Source organism: Eublepharis macularius, chromosome 1 (genome assembly GCF_028583425.1).
Source record: "Eublepharis macularius isolate TG4126 chromosome 1, MPM_Emac_v1.0, whole genome shotgun sequence".
In the NCBI taxonomy this organism is placed as follows: domain Eukaryota; kingdom Metazoa; phylum Chordata; class Lepidosauria; order Squamata; family Eublepharidae; genus Eublepharis; species Eublepharis macularius.
The window spans coordinates 115,514,048-115,538,651 of record NC_072790.1 but is presented as its reverse complement, the minus strand read 5'-3'; the positions used below and the strand labels follow the sequence as shown (position 1 = coordinate 115,538,651).

Here is a 24,604-nt window from a genome sequence, read left to right as displayed (position 1 = left end):
AGAGACTGGATCAGCACCAGCACATGTCCTCTTGTAGGGGACAGTCTCTGGAGTTCAAGGGTATGTGGAGTGATCAAAAGATTATTTCGGGTTGCAGGGGGCTTATATTTTCACCACTTCCTTATTCAAAGCCATGTCTAATACAGGGTGCTGGGAGACAAGCCACATTCGAGGCCTTAGGTCCAGAACCAGAGACTGGATCAGCACCAGCACATGTCCTCTTGTAGGGGACAGTCTCTGGAGTTCAGGGGCGTGTGATTTGGGGTGATCCAAAGATTGTTTGGGGTTTCAGAGGGCTTATATTTTCACCACTTCCTTATTCAAAGTTATGTCTAATACAGGGTGCTTGGAGACAAGCCACATTCGAGGCCTTAGGTCCAGAACCAGAGACTGGATCAGCACCAGCACATGTCCTCTTGTAGGGGACAGTCTCTGGAGTTCAGGGGTGTGTGATTTGGGGTGATCCAAAGATTGTTTTGGCTTTCAGAGGGCTTATAGTTCCCCACTTCCGTATTCACAGCAATGCCTAAAACAATTTTTTTCCAGGCAGGCCATACAGGAGGCCTTAGGTCCAGAACCAGAGACTGGATCAGCAACAGCACATGTCCTCTTGTAGGGGACAATCTCTTGAGTTCAGATCTATGTGATTTGGGGTGATCCAAAGTATTTTTCTGCTGCAGGTGCCGCCCCTTTCCTCTTATTGTAATGTTCTGGGGGAATCCTATTTTGTAGCTGTTTACTCAAGATCTGGGTTTTATAGGATGACCCAGTATAGGTCCCCTTAGAGTGCTGAGTCTTATGAATATGGAGGTGTATAATATGTGCCCCTGCAAACTTTATTTTGGAGTTATAGCTTTTCAGTTTTCCCACAATATTTTTCTTTGGCTTTGTGAATAACGAATAAGGAATAAGGAACTGCAAATAAGGAACTGGGAACTGGGAACCAACTTCAGCTTCGTCTCTATCAAGCTAATTCTCAACCTTCTGCAGGCGAGCTGTACAGAACTGCAAAGGGAAGCAACTGCAAGAGCGGAGCTCATATGCACTCTCTCTCTCTCTCTCTCTCTCTCTCTCTCTCTCACACACACACACACACACACACACACACACACACACACACACACACACACACACACACACACACAGGCTGCCCAGGACAAAAGTCTGAAGGTGGGGGAGGGGGAAGAGTGGAGGAAGCTGAGCTCTGTATTGTTTTGCAGGCAGCTGAGACTTACTGGCAGCTTCTACGCCGTTCTCTGCCGGGACACACACACACACAAGTAAGATTTAAGAAAGGCAGCCTGACAGCACTAAATGGAGCAAGTCAAGGGCCCCTGCTGCGGGGGCGGGGGAGGGGGGAAATAAAGGAGTGGAATTTGAGACTCAGACGGCTGTGTGTGAAGTTGCTTAGACTTGCGCACCTCCTCACCCCCCAGCCACAGTCATGACTCGAAACAAACAATCTTAAGAGAAGCCTCGCTTTGGGAAATCCCTGAATTGTTTGTAGCTTGGGGAGGGTATGGGCAGTACTGGTGTCCATTTCCATTAGGAGAAGAACTCAGCCTGGGGGATCCCCCGCCCCCAGCGGGGGCCTGGCAACCCTACGCCCTTCTGTTCCCTCTTCAACCTCACACGTAATATCTATGAAAGTATGCCGGAATAACTTTTTTCCTATAATCCCACTCTAGCCTTTAATATCCTCCTTTGTTTTTAAAGTTTATTTCCTTGACTTTGCTGACTCTGAGCTAACATCAGTTGTGCCTCATTTATGCACCTTGCACTACTCAGGGAAAAGAGGGGCTGATCCAGGGCTCTTTCTAGATGCTGGAGAGATGGCATTGAAACTACTGAGTTTTTTCTGATAGTTTTTGGTTAAACAGAAATGGAAAGAGATCATCTGCAGGGAAAAAAGAGTACTAGCCTACCAGAAAACTTTGTCCTATTTGCTCTCAGAAGAGTTTCCTCTTCCCTACTGTTACTGGGTTGAATCCAGTGATCACTGGACACAGAGATGGCACATTTCCCTCCACCCAGCCATCCTTTCCAGACTTGAGAAAATTTATTCATGGGATCACAGGATGCACATGAACTAATGACCAGGCTAGAGGCTGCAGTGTGGAGGTGGATGGGCCAAAATCATCCTCTCCTTCCTCTTCTCTTAGCAGAAGAGCCCCAAAGGGTGATTTAATCTTTTCTCTACCCCTACTGCAAACTTTAGTCCATGTGGGTACTGGCGCCCCAGGAATAAACTTTCCCAGGGCTAGAATGAACTGCTTGGGGGTGGGGGGATGCAGGAAAGATCTGTGACCATCAGCGTTTTCCACGGATGGATCATTGGATCCAATCCATTTTATCTAGATCAGTGGTCCCCAGCCTGAGGCCCTGGGACACTTGGCTGCAACGTTATTGCAAAGGGTCCGTGAGTCCATATGCACACTAAGCATTGTCATTTCAGATTTTTTGTTGTTATGTATTTTTCAATTAACAGCTACTAACAGTACAATCAATATCATGTGGGAAGACTGCAAAAAAATTTTGATATTGTTCCGGATGACTCTGGTCAGGCCTGATTTAGATATAGGCCTGCAATTAAGAAGCCCTGGGTGTTAGATGGCTTTTCTGTATCAAATCACTTAACTCATGGCTAGAGGTACACCACAGATGACGTTTTAGGTTTTTTACTAGGTATTGTACATGTAGTACAATTATAGAATCTCTGCTTCCATTTTAAGCCTCTATTATAATAATTATTATTATTTAGGATTCTTGACATCAACTCAATCAACAGAAAATCATACCATCCATTATAACTACATAGATCATTAAAGCAGAGCAATTACATGTGTCCAGAAAAGTATCTTCTCCAAAGATATGAAGATCACTATCAAGGAGTTTATCATATATATAGGGTTTCAGAACCTTTTCTTAACAATAGCTGCTTCAGACACTCAGGTTCTTGGCTAACCTAGGCCGTTTCCACATGCTGTTAAAGAGATGGCCCACTCACTGAACTCTGGTGGGTTTTTTTTCATTCACTCTATATGTCTCCGATATCAAAGCAGAAGCAGGCAGTTTGGCTTCCAGTTTTTCGGCGTCTTTTAGCCAGTACAGGAAAGTGTGGGAAATTCCGTTCTTAGAAAAGACGCCAAAAAACCGGAAGCCAAACTGCCTGCTTCCACTTTGAAATCGGAGATGTATGGAGTGAGTGGGGGTGGGGGGGAAGCCAGAGTTCAGTGAGTGGGCCGTCTCTTTAACAGCATGTGGAAACGGCCCTATTATCTTATGATTTTCATACCATATCCATATTTGAAACATCTTCTTGAAACATATAGCTAGTTCATTCTTGCTACTTTTTGTTATCATAGTCTATGTAGAATTAGTGATTAAAAGTTTCTCATACATCTGAATATCTTTTGGCCCTCCACCAGTACATCTATAATATTGCCAGCTTCTGTGAAGTTATATTTTCCTGCCAATCTCAGATACTCCCTGCACCTGGGCCTTGATACATTGTATGCATTAGTATGAGTTACATGGCTCTTCTAATCGACACATGGCAATACAACTGTATAACTCTATTGTTTTATATCCTTCCCCAAGGTTGTTAGATTCTAGGCCTCTAGACTCCCTTTGTGGCCTGTCTAATTATGGGGCTGGGCTAGCCCTGTCGTAAACAACTTTCTTGATCATATCATATCATCAATTGTTCCCCTATAGTTCTAGCCATATCTGCAACAATATTAAAAATGGGTTCTCATACTTGAAAATGTTGAGAACCTCTAATCTAGATCCTTGGAGGAAAAGAATTAAGATGCATTCTCTATATTATATATAAAGCAAGATGTCAGTTTAACAACAGATATGATACAGACAACTATCTGACAAACAAAATTCTTCAGCTAATACCTTGAAAATCTTGTTGCTCTCTATGGTGCCACTGGACTCAAATCCTGCTACAGAACTGTCATGTTATCTTATTTTCTGAAGAATCTGGGTATATAAGTTTGGTGCTTGATATATTGTGACATCTTTATTGCAAGGAATATTGCTATTTTGTCACAAACTAGTAGCTTGCTGTGCTTTACAGAAGCTTCTAGTCCTCCTCATAAAAGTTGACCAATGCATTTTTAAATTTAACTAACAGGGAAATCCTATTTTATTACTCCTGCTGAAACATTAATGGGAAATCCTGGGAGTTCAACAAATGAGACAAAATCACAAAAAGTTTAATTTGCAAAGGCTATCCAATAATGTACTCATCAGGGCTAAGCCAAATTGGTGACTTCTGGTGCATAAAAAAGCTCAAAGTGCGATTTTGTTAGACAATTTCTTTGTAGGTCTTGAGCAACACTCTTGTTTTCAAAACTACTAAATCACCAAGAGCCCCACATGTCAGCAGGCAACAGTGGACTTTGCCTACCCTTTTTTCTTCTCTTATTTTGCTTTCTTGTTTCTCATTTATTTCTGTTTTTTCACCAGGTGGAGTTCCAGCCATGATCTCTGAACCTTCATCACTACTTTCATCTGTTTTTGTTCTCTTGATGATACTAAAGACCTCTGCTTTAGACAAATACATTGCAGCAGTGTATGAGCATTCAGTCATACTGTCAGAGGCTACCCAAAAACCTGTTTCTTCAGAAGAGGCCTTAAAATTGATGAACAAAAACATGGATATTTTGGAAGAAGCCATCCAAACAGCAGCCACTCAGGTGGTGATGATTATTTCTTGGCTTTGTGTGTTTGTTATTATGTGGCAGGAAGGAGCTTTAACTCTTCTTTTCTTGATAGGGGGCACACATCATTGTGACTCCTGAAGATGGCATCTATGGCTTTAATTTTACCCGAGAAACTCTTTACCCCTACCTTGAAGATATTCCAGATCCACAAGCCAATTGGATTCCATGTGATGACTCACAAAGGTACTTGATTCTATATGCAGTCTTACAAAAACTATGAAGTGCTCTGGTTTAACACACACTTGTAGTGCAGTACTAAATTGTAGAACTTGCAATATATAGAGGGGTCTTAGAGCTGGTTCTTTTCAGATAGAAACTTTGAGTTGGATCCAAACTAAATTTCCTCAATAGAACAAACTTTTCCAGCCTTCCCCCTCCCACTACAATTCACTGTTCTCCTCAAAATGCTGTTCCTCAAGGACAGTTGACCCTCAGAACATTATGAGGGCCAAACTGAGGTCTACAGTGGGCAGGGATAATTGGCACTTCTCCCATTAGCTAAAAATTTTACTCAGGGCCCGGCCCTTTATATTGAGTGAAGGGAAGTCAGCTTTGTGGTCAGCACAACCTATTCTGGTCTCAGAGACCAGAGTATGGCTGAAACTGCCCACATTGTTTACAGCAGTCAAGAACATTAAGGTGGCTGTTGTGGGTTTTCCGGGCTGTATTGCCATGGTCTTGGCATTGTAGTTCCTGACATTTCGCCAGCAGCTGTGGCGAAACACAGCTGCTGGCGAAACGCCAGGAACTACAATGCCAAGACCACGGCAATACAGCCCGGAAAACCCACAACAGCCATCGTTCTCCGGCCGTGAAAGCCTTCGACAATACAACATTAAGGTGATTCTTTAATTGTACCATAATCACTATAGTTTGATTCCATTGTTTCTCTCCTGAGAGTTTCTGTTGTAGGACCTAATATCATGAGCCATATCATCAATCATCTGCATCAGTCACCTGCACATCCTGCAGCACAATATATCTCATCACGTACCAACGAGGCCTTTCGGCTGTCCACATAGATCAAATAGAGCATCCTGTATGCAAAAGAATGAATTAACACAAATCTGTCATAAACAGCCCGTTGGGATAAACTTTCAATCTCCCAGAGACACTGTAATGTAAATTGCTTAATTAGAATTCATCAATGCCATGAACTGCATCACTTGCATTGCGTAGCCCATTGTTTATTTTTCTCTCTGTATGATTGTATATAACACTCCCTGCTCCCTCAACAATGGAGCTCCATTCAAGTGAGTCAAGAGGGAGCACCTTGCTTCACTGCAGTCTCCTGACTAGAGATGGGCATGAACAGCAATACGAATTTAAAAAAAGCCACGAACAGCCCAATCTGCTGTTCACGAACAAGCTGTTCGTGAGGCCCCATTCTAAATGAACAGGTGGTCATTGCAAGCCTCGTTCGTTGCTTTTTGTCTTGCTGTTCGTCAAGCCAGACAGTCTGGCACCTGCAATCAATTCCCTTGGCAACTTAGGCAGGGATTGTCTGAACTCTGTCTGAACTCCTGCTGTTGCCCTGGAAACCCCAATCTAAGCCCAATTTAGCTTGATAGGCAGGTCTTCTTTTCAAGTGTGGAGCTCCAAATTTGTTACACGGGAGCAAAGACCGGGGGGGAGGGGGCTCCCAGCTCTGACTTTGCAGACAGTGGAGAGGAAGAGACAGTTGCTGTTGGCATTTTGATAGAGTGCATTGGAACTTGTTTTTTTGTTTGTTTGTGGTGGGATAGGGATCTACCCCTTCAAGTTCCAGGGCTGCTGCCAGGCTCTAGGCAAAACTATTATTTATTATTAGTACCTTTCCTGTTGCCTGCTCAGGTAAGGTTTCTGGGAGTGGTGTGGTAGAGATCTACCCCTTCAAGTTCCAGGGCTGCTGCCAGGCTCTGGGACCAAGCTATTATTTATTATTGGTAGCTTTCCTGGTGCCTACTCAGGTCAGGTTTCTGGAAGTTGGAGCAATAGGGATCTTGACTAAACTTGGATGATGGCTGGAGGAGAGCCTGCTGGTCCCCATGAACAGCCAACCACGAACATGTTCATGAACAGGGCTATGTTCGTGGTTGTTCGTGAGTCCCTGTTTATGGATGGCAACGAACAACAAACATCATGTTCATTTTTTTCCTGTTCGTGCCCCTCTCTACTCCTGACCTCCCCGGCTGTTACTTCGCATGGGTCCTGTGACCCAAGAATAAACTTTCCCAGGGTTAGAAATGACTACTCTTCCCTCTCCAGTTGATCAGATTCCATCCAGTCAATGTACATGTGAAATTGCTGGGGTGGGGTGTGTGGGAATATGTATCAATTTTCTTACACTGAACCTTATTTTCTATTTAGTTGCCCATGCAATTAGCTGAGATCCTTCTTTCCCTCCATTACAAGAATTATTCCTTTACTTTCATTTACTAATTCACAGATAAGTTGTTCTTTATGGTGTTACTAATTCATTAAGGAAAAAAAGACAGATACCCCATCTTTTTTCTTCAAAGGGCTACACAACATGGGGAAGTAGTCAATTTTGATCAGCAAGGGTAGAAGAGTTAAACTCACTCTTCTCTCTCTAAGTAGTCTTGATATAAATGGGGTGGACGTGTGCAACATTTTATTTATTCATTAGTACCCAGCTTTCTCCTGAAAGAGGATCCAATGTGGCTTACATCTCTCTTCCATGTTATCCTCATAATAACCTTGTGAGTTAGGTTAGGTTGTGTGTATGTGGCTGGTCCAAGGTCACACATCAAAGCTTCCATGGCAGTGTGGAGATCTGAACCTGAATCTTCCAGATCCTAGTCTGACACTATAACCACTACACTCACATAACATTAATTCATTTTTAAATTATGCTGTGAAATCTGATTTATAGATCTCCAGGATCCTGTCTGCTTTGATCCTGAATGGGGTCCTCCACATTCCTTAAATCACCTGAAATAGTTCTGTTGAAAAGGAGATAAAAAACATTTATGGAAATAATTTTAAAAGTTTGTACTGTAATGTTGCCCTGTTTTTTTGGGGGGGGGGAGTGCTGTGGCTCAGCAGAAGAGAGACTTCTTTGCATGCAGAGGGTCCCAGGTTCAATCCCTGGCATCTCCATTTAAGAGGACCGGGCAGGAAGTGATGTGAAAGACCGGAGACTCTTTGAGATCCTCTGCTGATCTGTGTAGACAATATTGAATTTGATAGACTAATGATCTGATTAACTGTAAGGCAGCTTCAAGCATTTTCGTGTGTGTATGGAAACAAATTACAAAAATATGTTTCTGATTTCTGAAAAGAGAACCATTTGGATGAGTCCAAATATTTAAGTTCAGTTTTTGTTGATATCTACTTTCATGGAATGGTTGCCTTGTTTTGGAAAAAAATGCTTTATAAAATCTACCATGTTGCTATGAAAAACATAGTTTTAATGAGACAATAAGCTGCTATTTATTTCAAACTTATTGGGAATGGAAGGGGAAAAGGGGAGAGGAGTAAATGATCATTTCCTCCCAGGTTTATTTTGTGATATATCCCATAAGCACTTGAGCAGGAAATAGGGATGAAAACTGTTTGTCAAGCAAAGTTTTGTAAGAAGAATCTTTCATGTAAGCAGAAATATGTGACTTGGCATAAACCATGGCCATTTTCACACGTCTTATGAGCTCTGGTACATTGCACAAAGTTCCCACAAGGACAGCGTCTTCCTGCCGCGATTTCCCAGTTTTCATGCGAAATCACTCCAGGAAGATGCTGTCCGTGTGGGAGCTTTGCACGACATACTGGAGCCGGTAAGACATGTGAAAATGGCCCATGTCAAAGAAAACATCAGAGTGGGTAATTAAGGGGAAAGTGAAAGAAGAATTCTCGCCCTTCACTGTACATTTTTAGTTAATTAACAATTCAGAAATTTAATTAGTCTAGTATTAAAGGCAAACTATTTGCCTATGGCTCCATAACAATAGAATGTAGATTCTTAGGCAGAGTATCTCTTACAACCAAAGACAGTGCTGCAGGGACAGTGGTGGCGGGTTTTTGTGCTGTATGAAAGCTGAACACAATGGGAAAGCTGACAGAGGGATACTGACTGTTTTGAGACCATATAATGGTTCTCATAGTCCTTTAATACCTAATTTTGCCCAGCCTGCTTTCTACTTTCTCTAATGTTTCTTATAATCTTAGCCAGTGTGGGATGATCTATAACAAATGGCTGTTTAAGGGTGATACTGTGGAATACAGCTGCTTAAAGTCCTCCATTCTTTTGATACTATAAATTAGATTTGGACCTGCCCCAGTGCAAGAAAGACTCAGCTGTCTGGCAAGGGACAATTCCATCTACGTGGTTGCTAATATTGGAGACAAGAAGCAATGTGATTACATGGATCCCAAATGTCCCAGTGATGGTCACTATCAGTATAACACAAATGTTGTATTTGATTCAGATGGGAAACTGGTGGCACGTTACCATAAGGTAAAAATAAACTCTGGGGTGGATCTAAAGGTGATGTTCCAGCAATATAATGATACTTAGGTTGTCAAAACGGTGTCACTGTTGATGCACAATTTTTCCTGATCCCTCCCACTGCAGACCCCCAGTCACCGCACACACTGTTCATGAGAGTCCCCTGCAGTAGGACAGGGAGATGCATTTTGTGAGCTTCACATATAGTACTTTGGATCTAATCTTGTACTTTCATTTATAATAATTCTTTTCCTGGTTATAAACATCTCCCCTATTTGGTAATGCTTCTTTGAAAAAAGCAAGGTCTAACATATGGATATATTTGAGCACATTGGAATGGATATTACACCTTTGTAGTAAAAAATGCCTCTGATTCCTGTGGTTTCTTAAAACCCATCTTTTCCCCAAACATCTCAGGATTCGAGGCAGGTAGCAACAATATAAAAACAATTTGATAAAACAGTAAATATTGTAAAAAACACCTTATGCCCTCACCACCTAGGTATTCCCCCTTTGTCCAGGTTCAGAAAAGCTCTTCAGAATAACTCTGGGCCTCATTACATGTTACACAAAATGTGAGCGAATGCAAGTTTGGTCAGGGGAAACCCCGATTCGGATAGCATTCATTTCACATGTGACCAGATGCTTACTTTTAAAACAGTATGGGCACAAATCAGCTCCAGTGTGTGTATGCAGGCAGAAGGAGCATCTGCATTCATTCCTTTGTGCCCCATATAATTTAGCTAGCAGAGAAGGGCCATGGAGGGAGGGCTATTGCATAGAATCATAGAGTTGGAAGGAACCTCCAGGGCCATCTAGTCCTGCACAGTGCAGGAAATTTGCAACTACCTCCCTCCCCCACACCTGCTTCATGCCCAGAAGATGGCAAAACATCGCCAGGATCAGCAGTGGCGACAGGGATTTTGGAACCCGCAGCCAGTGGGCCGGGCGCACGCGCGCATGCACACACGTGCACACACCAGCCTGTGTGATGACGTCATGTGTGACGACATCATGGGCGTGCACACACTGCCTGCCCAATTGCTGCGGCGGGTGACTGGGATGGCGCGCGGGTAGTCTCCCAGCTCTCCTGATCAGTTGCCCTGCACCACTGCAGACGCCTGTCCGCGGCTCCTGCGCCTGGCTGGGGGCATGTGCTGGTGGTGGTGGTGGTGCGGGGCGGGGCGGGGCAGGAGGGCTGGGAGGCTGCAGCTCCGTGGCACATGCTCCCACCCCCAGCACCTCCTCCGGCACCCTCTCCAGCACCCTGCATCCTGAGGCAACCGCCTACCTGGCCTCAATGGGTATACCAGCCCTGGCCAGGATCTCCAGCCAAAGTAGCCTGGGGAAAATTGCTTCCTAACCCCAAAGTGATGGTCAGCATTACCCTGGGCATGTAAGAAGGGGCCACAAGAACTAAGCACTGATGTAACCCTTCCTGCACTCCCTCTCATGATCTGCACAGGTTCACAGAATCATCACTGCTGTCAGAGGGCCATCTAGCTTCTGTTTAAAAACTCCAAAGAAGGAGAGCACACAACTTCCCAAGGAAGCTTGTTCCACTGAGGGACCACTCTAACTGTCAGGAAGTTCTTCCTAATGTTTAGTGAAAACTCTTTAGATATAATTTCAGTGCCTTGGTGAATATAATATATAATTTCAACTCCTTGTGAGCAACTCTGCACCATCCTTTATATGACAGCCCTTCACGTACTTGAAGATGTTTATCATACTACCTCTCAGTCGTCTCTTCTCTAGGCTAAACTACCAAGCTCCTTCAACGTTTCCTCATAGGACTTGGTCTCCACTCCTCACCACCTTCATTGCACTGCTCTGGACACATTTCAGCATGTCTATATCCTTCTTAAATTGTGGTGTCCAGAACTGAACACAATATTCTAGATGAGGTCTAACCAGAGCAGAATAGAGTGATACCATCACTTCACATGATCTGGACACTATTCTTTTTTTTTTTATAATATTTTTTATTTTTCAATATCTAACATACAAAACTACTACATACATACATACCCTACAAAACAGTAACTACAAAAGACTACAATAGCACAAGGGATGGGAAGGAAAGGAAAAAAAAGAGAAAGGGAAGGGGGGGTGGAGATAAAGGGGAAGGTAATCTACAAACACTAAACACTACGTTTCAATGCTTTCCCTTCATACTGCCACATTAAAAAAAATAGCTTAATAAGATAGTGACGGAGTGGTTGATCATACAAATTACAAATTACAGCTCAAATTAAATCTTTTTCCCTCCCCTGGGCCTTGGGCGCAATTCCCTCTGCGCAGCTACCGCCGGAGCGCTCATTGCTTCCCCCCTCCCTTCAGGCTTCGGATCCTCTTCTTTTTGCTTGGTGTCTGGTCCAAATTCTGGATTTTTATCCACAAAATCCCTTAGCTGATCTTCCGAATTAATCTTGTAAGCTTTATCTTTATAACTAAACCCGATTCCTTCCGGGAGTAGCCATTTGTACTTTATATCCCGTTCCCTCAAAAGAGCTGCCAACATCTTGTACTTAAATCTTTTCTTCCGCACTAAAAATGGAACGTCCTTCAATATCTTGACTTTATTTCCCAGAAAGTCCAATTCCGCGTTGTATGAATTATATAGGATACTGTCCCGGACCCTCCTAGATGAAAACTCGATAACAATCTCGCGAGGCAGCTGCCGCTTCGTTGCATATTTTGAAGATGTCCGACAGACTCCCAAAATGGCGCTTTTCACTTCTTCTTTAGTTGCCCTCGCGGGTGTCGCTAAAAGTTCCGAGGCGAGATCCCATAAATCCTCTTTTTCCTCCTCCTTAACATTCTGGAGACGCAAAATGGTTTGTGTTCGCTCCACTTGCAGGATCTGGACACTATTCTTGTATTGATACAGCCCACATTTGCATTTGCCTTTTTAGCTACCACATGACGTTGCTGCCTCATGTTCAGTGTACTAAGACCCTAGATCCTTTTTGCGCATACAACTGCCAAGACAAGTCTCCGCCATTCTATAATTATGCATTTGATTTTTCCTACCTAAATGCAGAACTTTACATTTATCTCCACTGAAATTCATTTTATTTGTTTTAGCCCAGTTTTCCAGCCTGTCAAGATCATCCTGCATCCTGACTCTGTCTTCTACCATATTTGCTATCTCTCTCAATTGAGTATCATCTGCAAATTTAATAAGCATTCCCTCTATTCCTTCATCCAAATCATTTATAATAATTATGTTGAACAGAACAGGTCCCAGGACCAGTCCCTGAGGCACTCCACTTGTCACTCTTCTCCAAGAGGACGAGAAACCATTAACAAGCATTTTTTGGTTGTGCTCTATCAACCAGTTACAGATCCACCTAATAGTAATAGGATCCAAATCACATTTTACCATCTTGTCAACAAGGATATTATGTGGAACCTTATCAAAAGCCTTACTGAAATTGAGATAAACTATGTCTACAGTAGTCCCCTGATCCAACAAGGCAGTAACTTTATCAAAAAAATAGATGACTTGAGAAACCGATGCTGCCTCTTAGTAATCTCACAACCATCCTTTCTAAATACACCAGGACTGACTGATGATTTGTTCTAAAACTTTTCCAGGTATAGACGTCAAGTTGACAGGTCTGTAGTTACCCAAATCCTTCTTTTTCCCTTTCTTGAAGATAGGGACAACATTTGCCTGCCTCCGATTTGTCTTATAACTGCTTCAATATGTCTGCCTGGGATCTGCCCAAATTGTCTAATCACTCCAGGGCAGAAACGTGGAACCAACTGTAAGAGAAACAGCTGTCTCCCCATGGCCCTTCTTTGTTAGTTAAAGCATGTGAGGCACAAAGAAAGGAATGAAGACACTCCTCCTGCCTCTGTGCATGCACAGGAGCCAATTTGAGCTCCCACAAAATAAGCACCAGGTAACACATGAAATGTGAGTTGGGTTGGGATTTCCCCCAACTAAACTTGTGTTTGCTCACATTTTGTGAGCAAACACAAATTGACTTGTGTCAATTTGCCTTTCTGTCCTGTGATTTCTGGTAATCAGCAGGAGGAGGAAGGCTGCCCTGAGATTGCCCACCATCAGCAAGCAGCCAGGGCAAACAACTGCTTACATGCTCCTGTGTGAGGTGCAATGACATCATTTCTTGTGCTAATGGAAATTATGCCATCATGCCCTGCTTGGGACCAGAAGAGCACTGAGGTATGTGCCCAAAAGGAGAAAAAGAGAGTACCTGTGCCTTCTCCACACCCCCAAACTCCCACCAGTTGCTAATAGGGACCTTGCAATCCTATGTAACATGTAAAGAGGTCCTGTTTAATAACCTTGCTAGTAAGTTAGGAGGTCAGAGGCACCCCTTACCTCAAGTGGGAGGCTGATCCACATACATGGGGCAACAATTGAAAAAGCCTGAGCCCGGATCATTGCAGAACATGCCTTAGATAAAGTGAATATGAACAATGGGCCCGATGGAAAGAATGAAGCTGCCAAATGGGAACATGAAGAAAGATGCGATCCTTTGAGTATGAGGGCCCCACTGATATGAAGGGCTTGAAAGCTGAGCAACTATACCTTGAATTATACTCTGAAATTAATCAGCAGCCAGCAAAAAGGCCTCCGAATGGGAGTAATATGGTCTTGTTGGCTAGCCTCAGGTAACAAAAAGGCTGCTGCATTTTGCACTGCAGTTTTCTGATCATCTTCAAGGCCAATCCTATATAAGGTTTGTTATGGTAATCTAGCCTCAACGTTATGAAAGTATGGGTCAGCATGGCTGGATGTCTGCAAACAGGGAGCCAGTTTCCTAACTGGGGAAAAAAGCAGGAGACCAGAATCCAGCAAGACTCTTAAACTCTTAATAGAATTTGCCAGCAAAAGTATTACACTATTGATTTTAGGAAGTAAAATCCCACCGAGAGCAATGGCTCTTCCAGTCAGCTTCACCTTCATCTTACCTGGATTTGGCTTCAGTTTTTTCTCCCTCAGCCACCTGATCACCATGTTCATGGGCCAGAACTCATTTCACCAGATCAGGAAGTAGTGTCCAGGGTTGACAGCTGTACAGGTATTTTTATACTACAGAAATAGGTACAGTTGGGGGAAAGGCTGTAGAGAAGGTCCAAAGACTAAAGAAAATGTATTTATTTATTTGTTTGTTTGTTTGTTTTATTCGATTTATATTCTGCCCTCCCTGCATCAGCAGGCTCATGTCAGATTACAATCAAGTTTAAAATCATATTTCACAGTATATACAATTAAAAACCATAAAACATCTTAAATACACAGATTAAAATACATACATACATACATACATACATACATACATACATACATACATACATACATACATACATACATACATACATACATACATAACACAGCGGCACATAATCTAAATGACCACCTTTTTAGCCATCTCTGAAGCATTTTGGCAGGGAACTATGAGAGATGGAGGTATCACTAGTAGGGAGGACATATGTTGTACTCCCCCGGCTAGGGGGCACCGCCTCACATCAACCAAATGCCTGGTGGAGCAGCTCTGTCTTACAGGCACGGCGAAAAGCTAACAAGTCTCTCCGGGCCCTGGTCTCATTGGACAGAGCATTCCACCAGGCTGGGGCCAGGACTGAAGCCCTGGCCCTGGTCAATGCCAGGCAGGCCTCCTTAGGGCCAGGGATCTTTAGTAGATGTTTATCACTAGAGCGAAGAGTCTTCTGGGGTTCATATGGGGGAGAGGCGGTCCCACACATATGCTGGTCCCAGTTTACATAGGGCTTTATAGGTTAGTACCAAAACCTTGAATCTGATTCGGTACTCCACCGGCAGCCAGTGTAGCTGACGCAATACCAGTGTTATATGTGCACACATTGGCGTTCCGGTGATGACCTGCGCCGCTGCATTCTCTACCAGCTGTAACCACCAGATCAGGTTCAGGGGAAGCCCAGCATAGAGTGCATTACAGTAGTCCAGCCTAGAGGTGACCATTGCTTGGACCACTGTAGACAAGTTGCGGGACGAAAGATAAGGGGCAAGCTGCTTGGTCTGTCGAAGATAACAAAAAGAAGACCTGGCAACCACAGTGACCTGATCCTCCATCGTCAAGGAGGGATCCAGGATCACTCCCAAGCTCCTAACTCTCGGAGCTAGTGTAAGCACCACCCCATCGAATGTAGGAAGCCGGGGTCCTGAGTCCACGTTTCCGCGGCTCAAGTACAGGATCTCTATCTTCGGAGGGTTTAATCTCAGCCGACTTGGCTCAACCATCCAGCCACAGCTTCAAAAACATGCTCCAGGGCAGCTGGGGTAGATCCAGGCCGGCCATCCAACAACAGATACAGCTGGGTGTCATCCGCATATTGGTGACACCCAAGCACGAAACTTCACAACTGGGCAAGGGGGCGCATATAGATATTAAATAATAATGGGGAGAGTATCGCCCCCTGTGGCACACCACATATTGGTGGCCTACGGGATGATATCTTCTCCCCCAGCGCCACCCTCTGTCCCCGATCGTGGAGAAAGGACTAGCCACTGTAACGCTGTCCTCTGACCCTGTGTCCTGGGCAAAAGCCAGACTGGAAGGGATCTAGGGCTGAGGTCTTCTTCAGGAAATTCTGCAGTTGTTTCTCCACCGCCCGCTCAGTCACCTTACCCAGGAATGGGAGGTTCAAGACCGGGTGGTAGTTGAGCGGGTTGGCGGGGTCTAGTGATGGCTTCTTCAGAAGGGGCCGCACCACAGCCTCCTTTAGTGCCCTGGGGAAAACTCCAGAGCTCAAGGACAAGTTTACAATTGCCTCCAAGGAACCCCATAATCCGTCAACACTGGCTTTTACCAGCTATGACGGACGTGGGTCCAGGAGGCATGTGGTAGGCTTCGGCACCTGCAGAATCCTGTCCACCTCCTCCCCAGAAAGAGGGCTGGAATGATCAAATATCCGCCCCAAAGACGGCCAAGGGGCCTCTAGTTCACCTACTGTATCTGCTGAGGCCGGTAGGTTGTGGCGGAGAGACAAGATATCTTCATTCCCGTTTCTGTCACCATAGCTCCTCTGTATACCAAGGTGCTTGGCGATTTCGGGAGTGAAGAGGATAACGGGGGGCAATTTCATCGATGGCTTTGGAGAGCTGGACCTGCCAGTCCTCCACCAGCTCATCCAATGAACCACCATGGAGCATCGGTTCCCACAGAGCATTCTGGAAACCAATTGGATTCATGAGTCTCCATAGGCGAGCATAAATTTGCTCACCACGTTTGCGGGTTGGTGGTGGTGTTGACATACCCAGCCGAGCCTCCAGAACCACGTGGTCTGACCATTGCACTAACTCTATTCTATCCAGAACCACATCCAATCCCATCCCGAAGCAGTTGACATGTCATTGCAATGCAGTTGACATGTCATTGCAATCCTTGCAGTTGACATGTCATTGCAATCCCTGCTAGAGTTGGTGCAGCCCATCATTTCTCCATAACCAGAAAGATAGTATAAACATTTAAAATGAAACCATTTAAAACTATTTTTAAATTTAAAATACTAGCTTTTCATTTAAACAAAAATTTAACAGGTAGAAGTTTTTGCCGTGCACTTTTAAGGTTATAAAATGGCTCCATGTTTTCACTGAAGTGCCTTAACGTTTTCTACATCTGTTATCTTTTAACAGTACAATCTCTTTAAGACTGAAGTCCAGTTTGATTTTCCTAAAAAGCCTGAGCTTGTGACCTTCAACACTTCCTTTGGGAAATTTGGTATTTTCACATGCTTTGACATACTGTTTCATGACCCTGCTGTGACCCTGGTGAGCAAACTCAAGGTGGACACCATCCTCTTCCCTACTGCTTGGATGAATGTTCTTCCACATTTAACTGCTGTTGAATTCCATTCAGCATGGGCTGTGGGCATGCAGGTCAATTTGCTGTCAGCCAATACTCATAAAACTGGAATGAACATGACGGGTAATATTCAGTTATTTATAATTAATTCCATCCATCAATCAATCTGAAACCAGCTGGAGGCTGGCTGTTGATATTCTTGATGCTTTTCTTAGAATGTGTTCAAGCCAGTGTTACAAGGGGGGTCTCTAATTGAAGTAACTGTAGGATAGCATTATGGGAATCCTACTAGTTGTTCCCCTTCATAACCACCACATACATCCATCAACAGGTACAGAAGCTCTGTTAGGCTTCTTTTAAATACGAAACAGAACATTCTTGCTTTTGAAAACCTCAAATAGGCATACAGATCCCTGGATGCAGGCAATGCCATCTGGAGCCTCTGAATAGCATCCCTGACAATCTGAAGGAGCTCCAGATACTATATTTGGCAGCCAATCAGAGGCATGCATTTCCTGTTGTTTTTAATGTGTTAAGTCTGGACCAGAAACTTGTTGCTTTTCAAATAGAGAAATACAAAGTCTTATTATCATGTCCCTAACCAGCAAAGAGATAGACATTGTCATGGGTATAGTTAGAACTATAGGGGAACAGTTGCTGGATATGACCAAGAGAGTTATTCAAGACACCTATGCACACAGAAACAGGGCTGGCCTGGCTCCATAACTAGACATGCCACAAAGGAAGTCTAGAGGCCTAGAGTCTTACATAGGGTTGCCAGATCCTGTGCGTCCTCCAGCGGGAGACTGGGACCCTGGCACTTATCCCACTAAGTGTGGTGTGTGATGGTGTCACTTCCGGGAAGTGATGTCATCACATGGATCAAAGGGCAGCCCAGGAGTGCTCCTGCACTCAGCAAGGAGGCTGAATTGCCCCTCGCAGGCCCGATTCGGCCTGAAACAGGCCCATTGAGGGGTGCAGGAGCGTGCCGTGGCAGGGCGCGGGAGCATGCTGTGCCACCTGGGGGCATGCTGAACCACCCGGAGTCATCCTGGGGTGTGTGCCTCCCCGCTGGCTAGGTAAGTGGGAGTGGGAGGGAGGAGGGGAGGGAGGGATCCCCCACCCGTACAGGGGATTGGCAAGCCTAGTCTTACAACCTTGGAGTGGGGCATAAAACAATACACAGTTGTATTGCCATGTGTAGATTAGAAGAGCCATGTAACTCATATCAGTATATACAATATAACAAGGCCCAACTGCAGGGAGTATCTGAGAATGGCTGACAACATTATTCAAGGATAGATGTATTGGTGGAGGGCCAAAAGATATTCACATCCATGAGAAACTTGTAATTGCTAATTCTACATAGATTTTGTTAACAAAAAAAGTAGCAAGAATGAATAGAAGATTGTTATAAGTTTCAAGAAGATATTTCAAATATGGATAATCTTGTTTGATGTATGAAATCATACATTAGCCAAAAATTTGAGTCTCTGAAGCAACTATTGTTGAGAGAAGGTTCTGAAACCCTATAAATATAACAAGCTAATTGATTGAGAGCTTCTTCTTAGAAGGGTCTCTTGGCCTTTTACCTTCATATCTTCAGGTAAGATACTTTTTTGGACTCGTAATTGCTCTCCTTTCATAGTTATAATTGATAGTATAAATTTCCATTGATTGAGTTATTATTAAGAATACTGAATAATTATTTTGTAATAATAAAGGCTTAAAATGGAAGTAATAATAAAGGCTTAAAATGTACTAGTGTATGCCTAAGACAAGCAAAGACTCCAGAATTGTATTACTTGTGTACTATACCCACTAATGAATCAAAGATGTTATCTGTGGTATATCTCTAGCAGGGACATAAATGATTTGATATAGAAACGTTAACTCGACTCTCAGGGTTTCTTAAATGCATGTTTATATCTGAATCAGGCCTGACGAGAACCATCCAGACCAACATCATGACCAAATGGAATGAGAAGGGAAAACGGTGTATGTTTCAATATTTATTTGTGTGCTCCAGTGTATGTGAGCCTGCTTTTGGACTAATTTTCTGTCTACTTGCTTGCATATTTATGAGTATATACTATTCTTGAATGTGATGGGGAAGGTACCTGAAAATGCATTCAAAGGAGGAGAAAACTGTGGAATAACTAAGTTTTCTAAATTTTAGAAGAATAGCATTGGGGATATTGTTTTGGGAACTAATTCCCACTAATGAGAGCCAGTTTGGTGTAGTGGTTAAGAGCGTGGGACTCTAATATGGAGAACTGGGTTTAATTCCTCACTCCTCCACTTGAAGCTAGCTGGGTGACCTTGGGTCAGTCACAGCTTCTAGCTCTCGCAGTCCCACCCACCTCACAGGGTGATTGTTGTGAGGATAATAATAGCATACTTTGTAAACTGCTCTGAGTGGGTGTTAAGTCATCCTGAAGGGTGGTATATAAATCAAATGTTATTATTATGATATTATAATTAATGCTTCTTATTTTGATTTGCTGGTCCTTGCTAATGTTGTAGTAACATATGCCTAAGTCAATGATACGACACTATGCAGGTCAGATGAAATAGCTGCTTGTCTTCTGTTGTCTTTTATTCTTTAGGAAGTGGTATCTATGCCCCAGATGGATCCCATGCATATCATTATGATGTGGAATCTGAGAATGGCACACTTCTGATCTCAGAACTCAATTCCCGCCCTTCTGTTTCTCCTACTTACCTTCCTATGGTTAACTGGAGCTTGTATGCCTCAAATATAAAACCTTTCCCTGAGGACCGTAATTTCAGAGGACTCATTTTCTTTGATGAATTCACTTTCTCTAAGCTCAAGAGCCAAGCAGGCAACCTTACAGTGTGCCAGAAAGATCTCTGCTGCCATTTGAGCTACAGGATGATTGAGCAGCGAGAAGATGAAGTTTATGTGCTGGGTGCATTTGATGGCCTTCATGTGGTCGAAGGAGAATATTACTTACAGGTCTCATTTTGTTGAGGGGGGAGTTTTGTTCGTAATGATGGAAACTGGATATGAGGAGACAATTCTAGATATCATGCCCTATTTTTTTATGATTCACCTAAAGTTAAGCCCCTTTTCCCATTAATTTCAGTTGACGTTAAATAGTTAAAATTATTGGTTGTGACATGGCTTAGTTAATACATTTGGCAATTACCATGCGACTTTTCATGGAAATGTGTAGGTTCTTGACTTTGATGGGAACCACAGTAAGATGCTTATAACATAAACCAGCCACTGAATGGTCTTTCATGGTAGACCAATGCGAGAGCTTTATATGATATGTGCACTATATGTACAATCCTGGCTGGCCTTTTTTTCAAGCAGTCACATTTGTGCAAATAGTAAGTTCAAGGGCTGTATGTAAGGCATGTGGTAATTTGAGTGAAAGTCGCCAAATGCACGAAGCAGCCTGTGGGATCCCTAGAAGCAATATCTTAACAGATGGGCTAGTAATAGTCCTGCCACCCTAAATAAAGTATCATTTGAATCTTTACCCACATCCCAGTATGAACAACAATAGTATAACCAACCATACCTGGTTGGTTATGAACTCTGTCCTCTCCATTCCTTTGCTTTTCTTTCCTTTGCAACAAAGATTTCATTCTGCTCATGGATTTGTCCTCTGGTGCAGGCAATCTTTCATGGTAGACCAAGGCTTTTTGCATCAAAGGAAGGCTCTACCATCAGTAGAATGGAACCTTTGAATCCAACCTATTGAGAATATGGCAGCTAATTTTTTGACATTGGTAAAAATTCAGTTATTTTATTGTGAGTACTGAATATTCTGCCAATAGATTGTTTCTTTCCCCTTTAGATATGTACATTGCTGAAGTGTAAAAATACTGACTTGCAAACATGTGGAGAGTCAGTGACTACTGCTCACACCCATTTTGGATCTTTTTCTCTCAGTGGCACATTTAGCACTAACTATGTCTTCCCAGAAGTTCTTCTAAGTGGAGTTCAGCTGGCACCTCGAGGGATTCAGGTATATTTCAAACCAAAATCTGTCAGTTTAAAGTGTCTGGTGGATTCTAAGGAAAAATTTTTGCCCTGCATTTGATTTCATTGGCTGATCTGCATATTGCTCAGAGGTCACTCATTGACTTCATAGTACTACTCCAGTGAAAGTATGGTATTACATGGCTTCAAGGTTACATCACAGAAAAAATATGACTAAAATGTTACATATGTATTATTAAATTAAAGGTATCTACTTGCCAACTTCTTTCTTCAAAACACTGGATTTCCTTAAACAGTCACTTGCTTCTCTGTCCCAATACCCTGTGGTAGGATTTGAAACGTATTTTGCACTTAACACCTAATCTAATTACATCTGAAGCACATGCTCTATTCCATTTTAAGATCATACAAACTGCAGACTAGGGGCTTCTCTACCATGCCCCGAAACTCTTTTCTGTGCTCTTTTTTTTTTCTTGAATGTTCATTAGCCTGATAAAGAGCTCTGGCTATTGTGTGATAGTTTGGTTGGTCATAGTCAGGGCTTTTTTCTGGGGAAAGAGGTGGTGGAACTCAGTGGTTGCCCTCAGAGAAAATGGTCACATGGCTGGTGGCCCCGCCCCCTGATCTCCAGACAGAGGGGAGTTTAGATTGCCCTCCGCACCGCTCTGTCTGGAGATCAGGGGGTGGGGCCACCAGCCATGTGACCATTTTCAAGAGGTTCCGGAACTCCATTCCCCTGCGTTCCCCCTGAAAAAAAGCCCTGGTCATAGTAAAAAGGTATAACTGTTGTTTCTGGATTCTTTTTATGGATCAGTAATATGGTTACTTACAATTTTTACAGTTTATTCATTCAGCTGTGGCAACTTTTTCATAAAGGATGCAAAAATTTTTGCTGTTTGACATGTACTCAGTAAAATGGTCCAGTGGATGATTCTTCCTCTACTTTACAATCTCTTTTTGGAGATTCTTCCACCCATACGGACATATTTATTCATTTTAGTAGAGGAAGATGATGATGTGTCACTTCCCTTTGTATGTGCATGTTGACTTCTTCCACTGAAATAAATGGGCCAAGAGCTTCATAATAAGCACTGTAGACTGCATATGAATTCTGGATTGGACACCTGTTTCATTTCATACTTACTTTCATTCTGTTACTTCCTCATAGTAAACTATGAGGAACTATCATGTACAGTAAGTATGTAACACTTGTACCTTGTATGTTACTGTACTGTTAAATGAACATGTAATTGTTTTCCTTCATTAGGTTTTGAATGATGGGCAGCTGATTAGTCAGAATGGTACATCAAAGCCAATATTAACAGTGACACTGTTTGGGAGGTGGTACGAGAAAGATCCACCCCATCCAGCACAGGTTCCTCTGAGAGGCTATGGACAAAATATGTCAGCATTGTCATTACAATATTTTCTTGTTTTCCTGTTATTCATTCATACTGTACTTTAATTCATGAATTTTGTATTATCTTGAAACATTACTCCTTTTTCTAATTGTGGCATAGTTAAGATTGCTCTATCCGACTGTAATGATCCTATTCGCACCATAGTTCTCTGTCAAGTCCAAAAGAACATGCCCTAGAAGCTCATTCTCATTAAAAAAAGAGATCAATTCAGTTGCCCTGTATTCAAAGCAGTTCAGTTCTTTTCATTTTCTCGTTCTTAACATGTTTCTTCTACATTCAGTTTTGTCACAGGGCAAGGCTACCTTATTGTATATCATGCACAAGCCTTTATCAAAGAAGGATGAGTAAGAATCATCTTCAGGTGATACAGAATTTGAATGTGAAATTGTGTTGTATGCATGCACTCCACAGGATCCAGGCCATTGTGATTTTAGTATTCAAAACTGTCATTTGAAAGGCTATCGGTGCAACATTGATAACACATAGCTGTTTATTGGTAATGTACAGGGCTTTTTTTCTGGGAAAAGAGGTGGTGGAACTCAGTGGGTTGCCCTCGGTAAAAATGGTCACATGGCTGGTGGCCCCATGCCCTGATCTCCAGATCAGGTTGCAGAGGGCAATCTAAACTCCCCTCTGTCTGGAGATCAGGGGGCGGGGCCACCAGCCATGTGACCATTTTCAAGCGGTTCCAGAACTCCGTTCCCCCGTGTTCCAGCTGAAAAAAGCCCTGGTAATGTATACTTTTATCTTTCTTGATCTTTCTTGGAATCTTTCTTGATACCTGTGCCCTAATCGCTGACTTCTAAAATAATCTCTGAACTGTTGTTTTCATTTTATGATTGCTAAAATTGAGATTCCCTGACATGGATAGTCCAGACAAGCCTGATCTCATCAGATCTTGGAAGCTAACCAGAGTCAGTGTTGGTTAATAATTGGAGGGAAACTTCCAGAGAAGAGCAGAGTTGCAGCAACAGGCAATGGCAAACCCCCTCTGTTAGTCTTTTGCCTTGAAAATGTCAGCAGGGGTTTCCATAACTGTAATTTGACAGCACTTTTCACCACCAAGATTAAGATTAAACTATTAATCTCTAAGTTTTGCATTTACTAACCCTTATATTTCTCTTTAATTTATAATATCTTTATTTACTATGTTAATAATTGTAATAGGGAGTTAATATGTAACCCTATTGCGAGTCAGTTTGGTTATAGTGGTTAGAATGTGGACTAGGAGCTAGGAGACCCAAGTTTGAACCTTCACCCTGCAATATGATCTTGCTGGGTTACCTTGAACCAGTCTTACACTCTCATCCTAACCCACCTCACAAGATTGTTGTGGGGATAAAATGGAGAGGAGGAGAATTATGTAAGCCAACTTGGATCCCCATAGGAGAAAAAGGTGGGATATAAATAAAGTAAATAAAATAAAAATAAATCCTTTATAAGGTGAATAGCTGTGTTGATCTAAAGTAGAACAAGATTTGACTCCAGTGGCACCTTAAAGAACAACAAGATCCCCAGAGTATAAACTTTTGAAAGTCAAAATTCCCTTTGTCAGATATATTATTCTTGTAAATACCATTATGTGCTTTTTCTCATTTGATGTTATATCATGATTGTTTTGGATATCCAGTAAAATTTGTTTAACCTTTACGATGGCCTTTTTTTATACACTAATAGAACTCCTTAGATTAAACATACCAACACCTAGAAAGTGTGACATCATTGGCTCCCTTACAACAAGATACAAGTAAGAGCAGAGGCTGCTTAAACCATCCCTTAGATGTCCCTGCTTGAGAATTTGACTCCCTGTCATGTCATTCAACCGAGCAAAGTTTGAAGCCTTCTGTGACAGACAGGAGGCTGTCTGGGCCCTAGCTGTTAAACAACCAATCCTATGTGAATTGATCTGAAGGCTGCAGCAATATGCAATTGGCTCTCAGAGAGTGGATGAAATGTTGGGAAACATGCAAGGAGTTGACAGGGGAGGTCAGATTCTTGGATACAGCAGGTGTGTTAAATTGTGGTCTGGGAGTGAGCAAACTTGCTAGTTTCACTCTTGAAACTAGCAATTTTTTAAAAAGTCTCTCTTGAGGGTGGAGCAGGCTGTCTGGATTAGAATGACTGTGTATAAATGGGTCTAATCTGGTATGTGAGTCCTTCAGAAAAACTGACTAGAAACTTTCAAGACTGTGGGAGTC

General features: G+C 42.8%; 1 protein-coding gene across 1 annotated transcript; it reads left to right on the top strand.

Annotated features, from left to right (window-relative positions):
- Positions 1-1,201: 1,201 nt before the first annotated feature.
- LOC129341395 (pantetheinase-like) lies at positions 1,202-22,946 on the top strand. The gene is made up of 8 exons (XM_054996572.1): positions 1,202-1,280; positions 4,480-4,709; positions 4,789-4,919; positions 9,000-9,192; positions 16,838-17,129; positions 19,616-19,986; positions 20,840-21,010; positions 22,253-22,946. Exons 2-8 carry the CDS (start codon positions 4,494-4,496, stop codon positions 22,448-22,450), a joined length of 1,572 nt encoding a protein of 523 aa, XP_054852547.1. The 5' UTR covers positions 1,202-1,280; positions 4,480-4,493; the 3' UTR covers positions 22,451-22,946.
- Positions 22,947-24,604: the final 1,658 nt, after the last annotated feature.

Excerpts from the sequence above, each read along its gene's own strand:
- LOC129341395 (XM_054996572.1), top strand. The coding sequence starts at position 4,494 with ATGATCTCTGAACCTTCATCACTACTTTCATCTGTTTTTGTTCTCTTG. Across the intron at positions 4,710-4,788 it reads TCCAAACAGCAGCCACTCAG|GGGGCACACATCATTGTGAC; the intron begins GTGGTGATGATT and ends TTTTCTTGATAG. Across the intron at positions 19,987-20,839 it reads AAGGAGAATATTACTTACAG|ATATGTACATTGCTGAAGTG; the intron begins GTCTCATTTTGT and ends TTTCCCCTTTAG.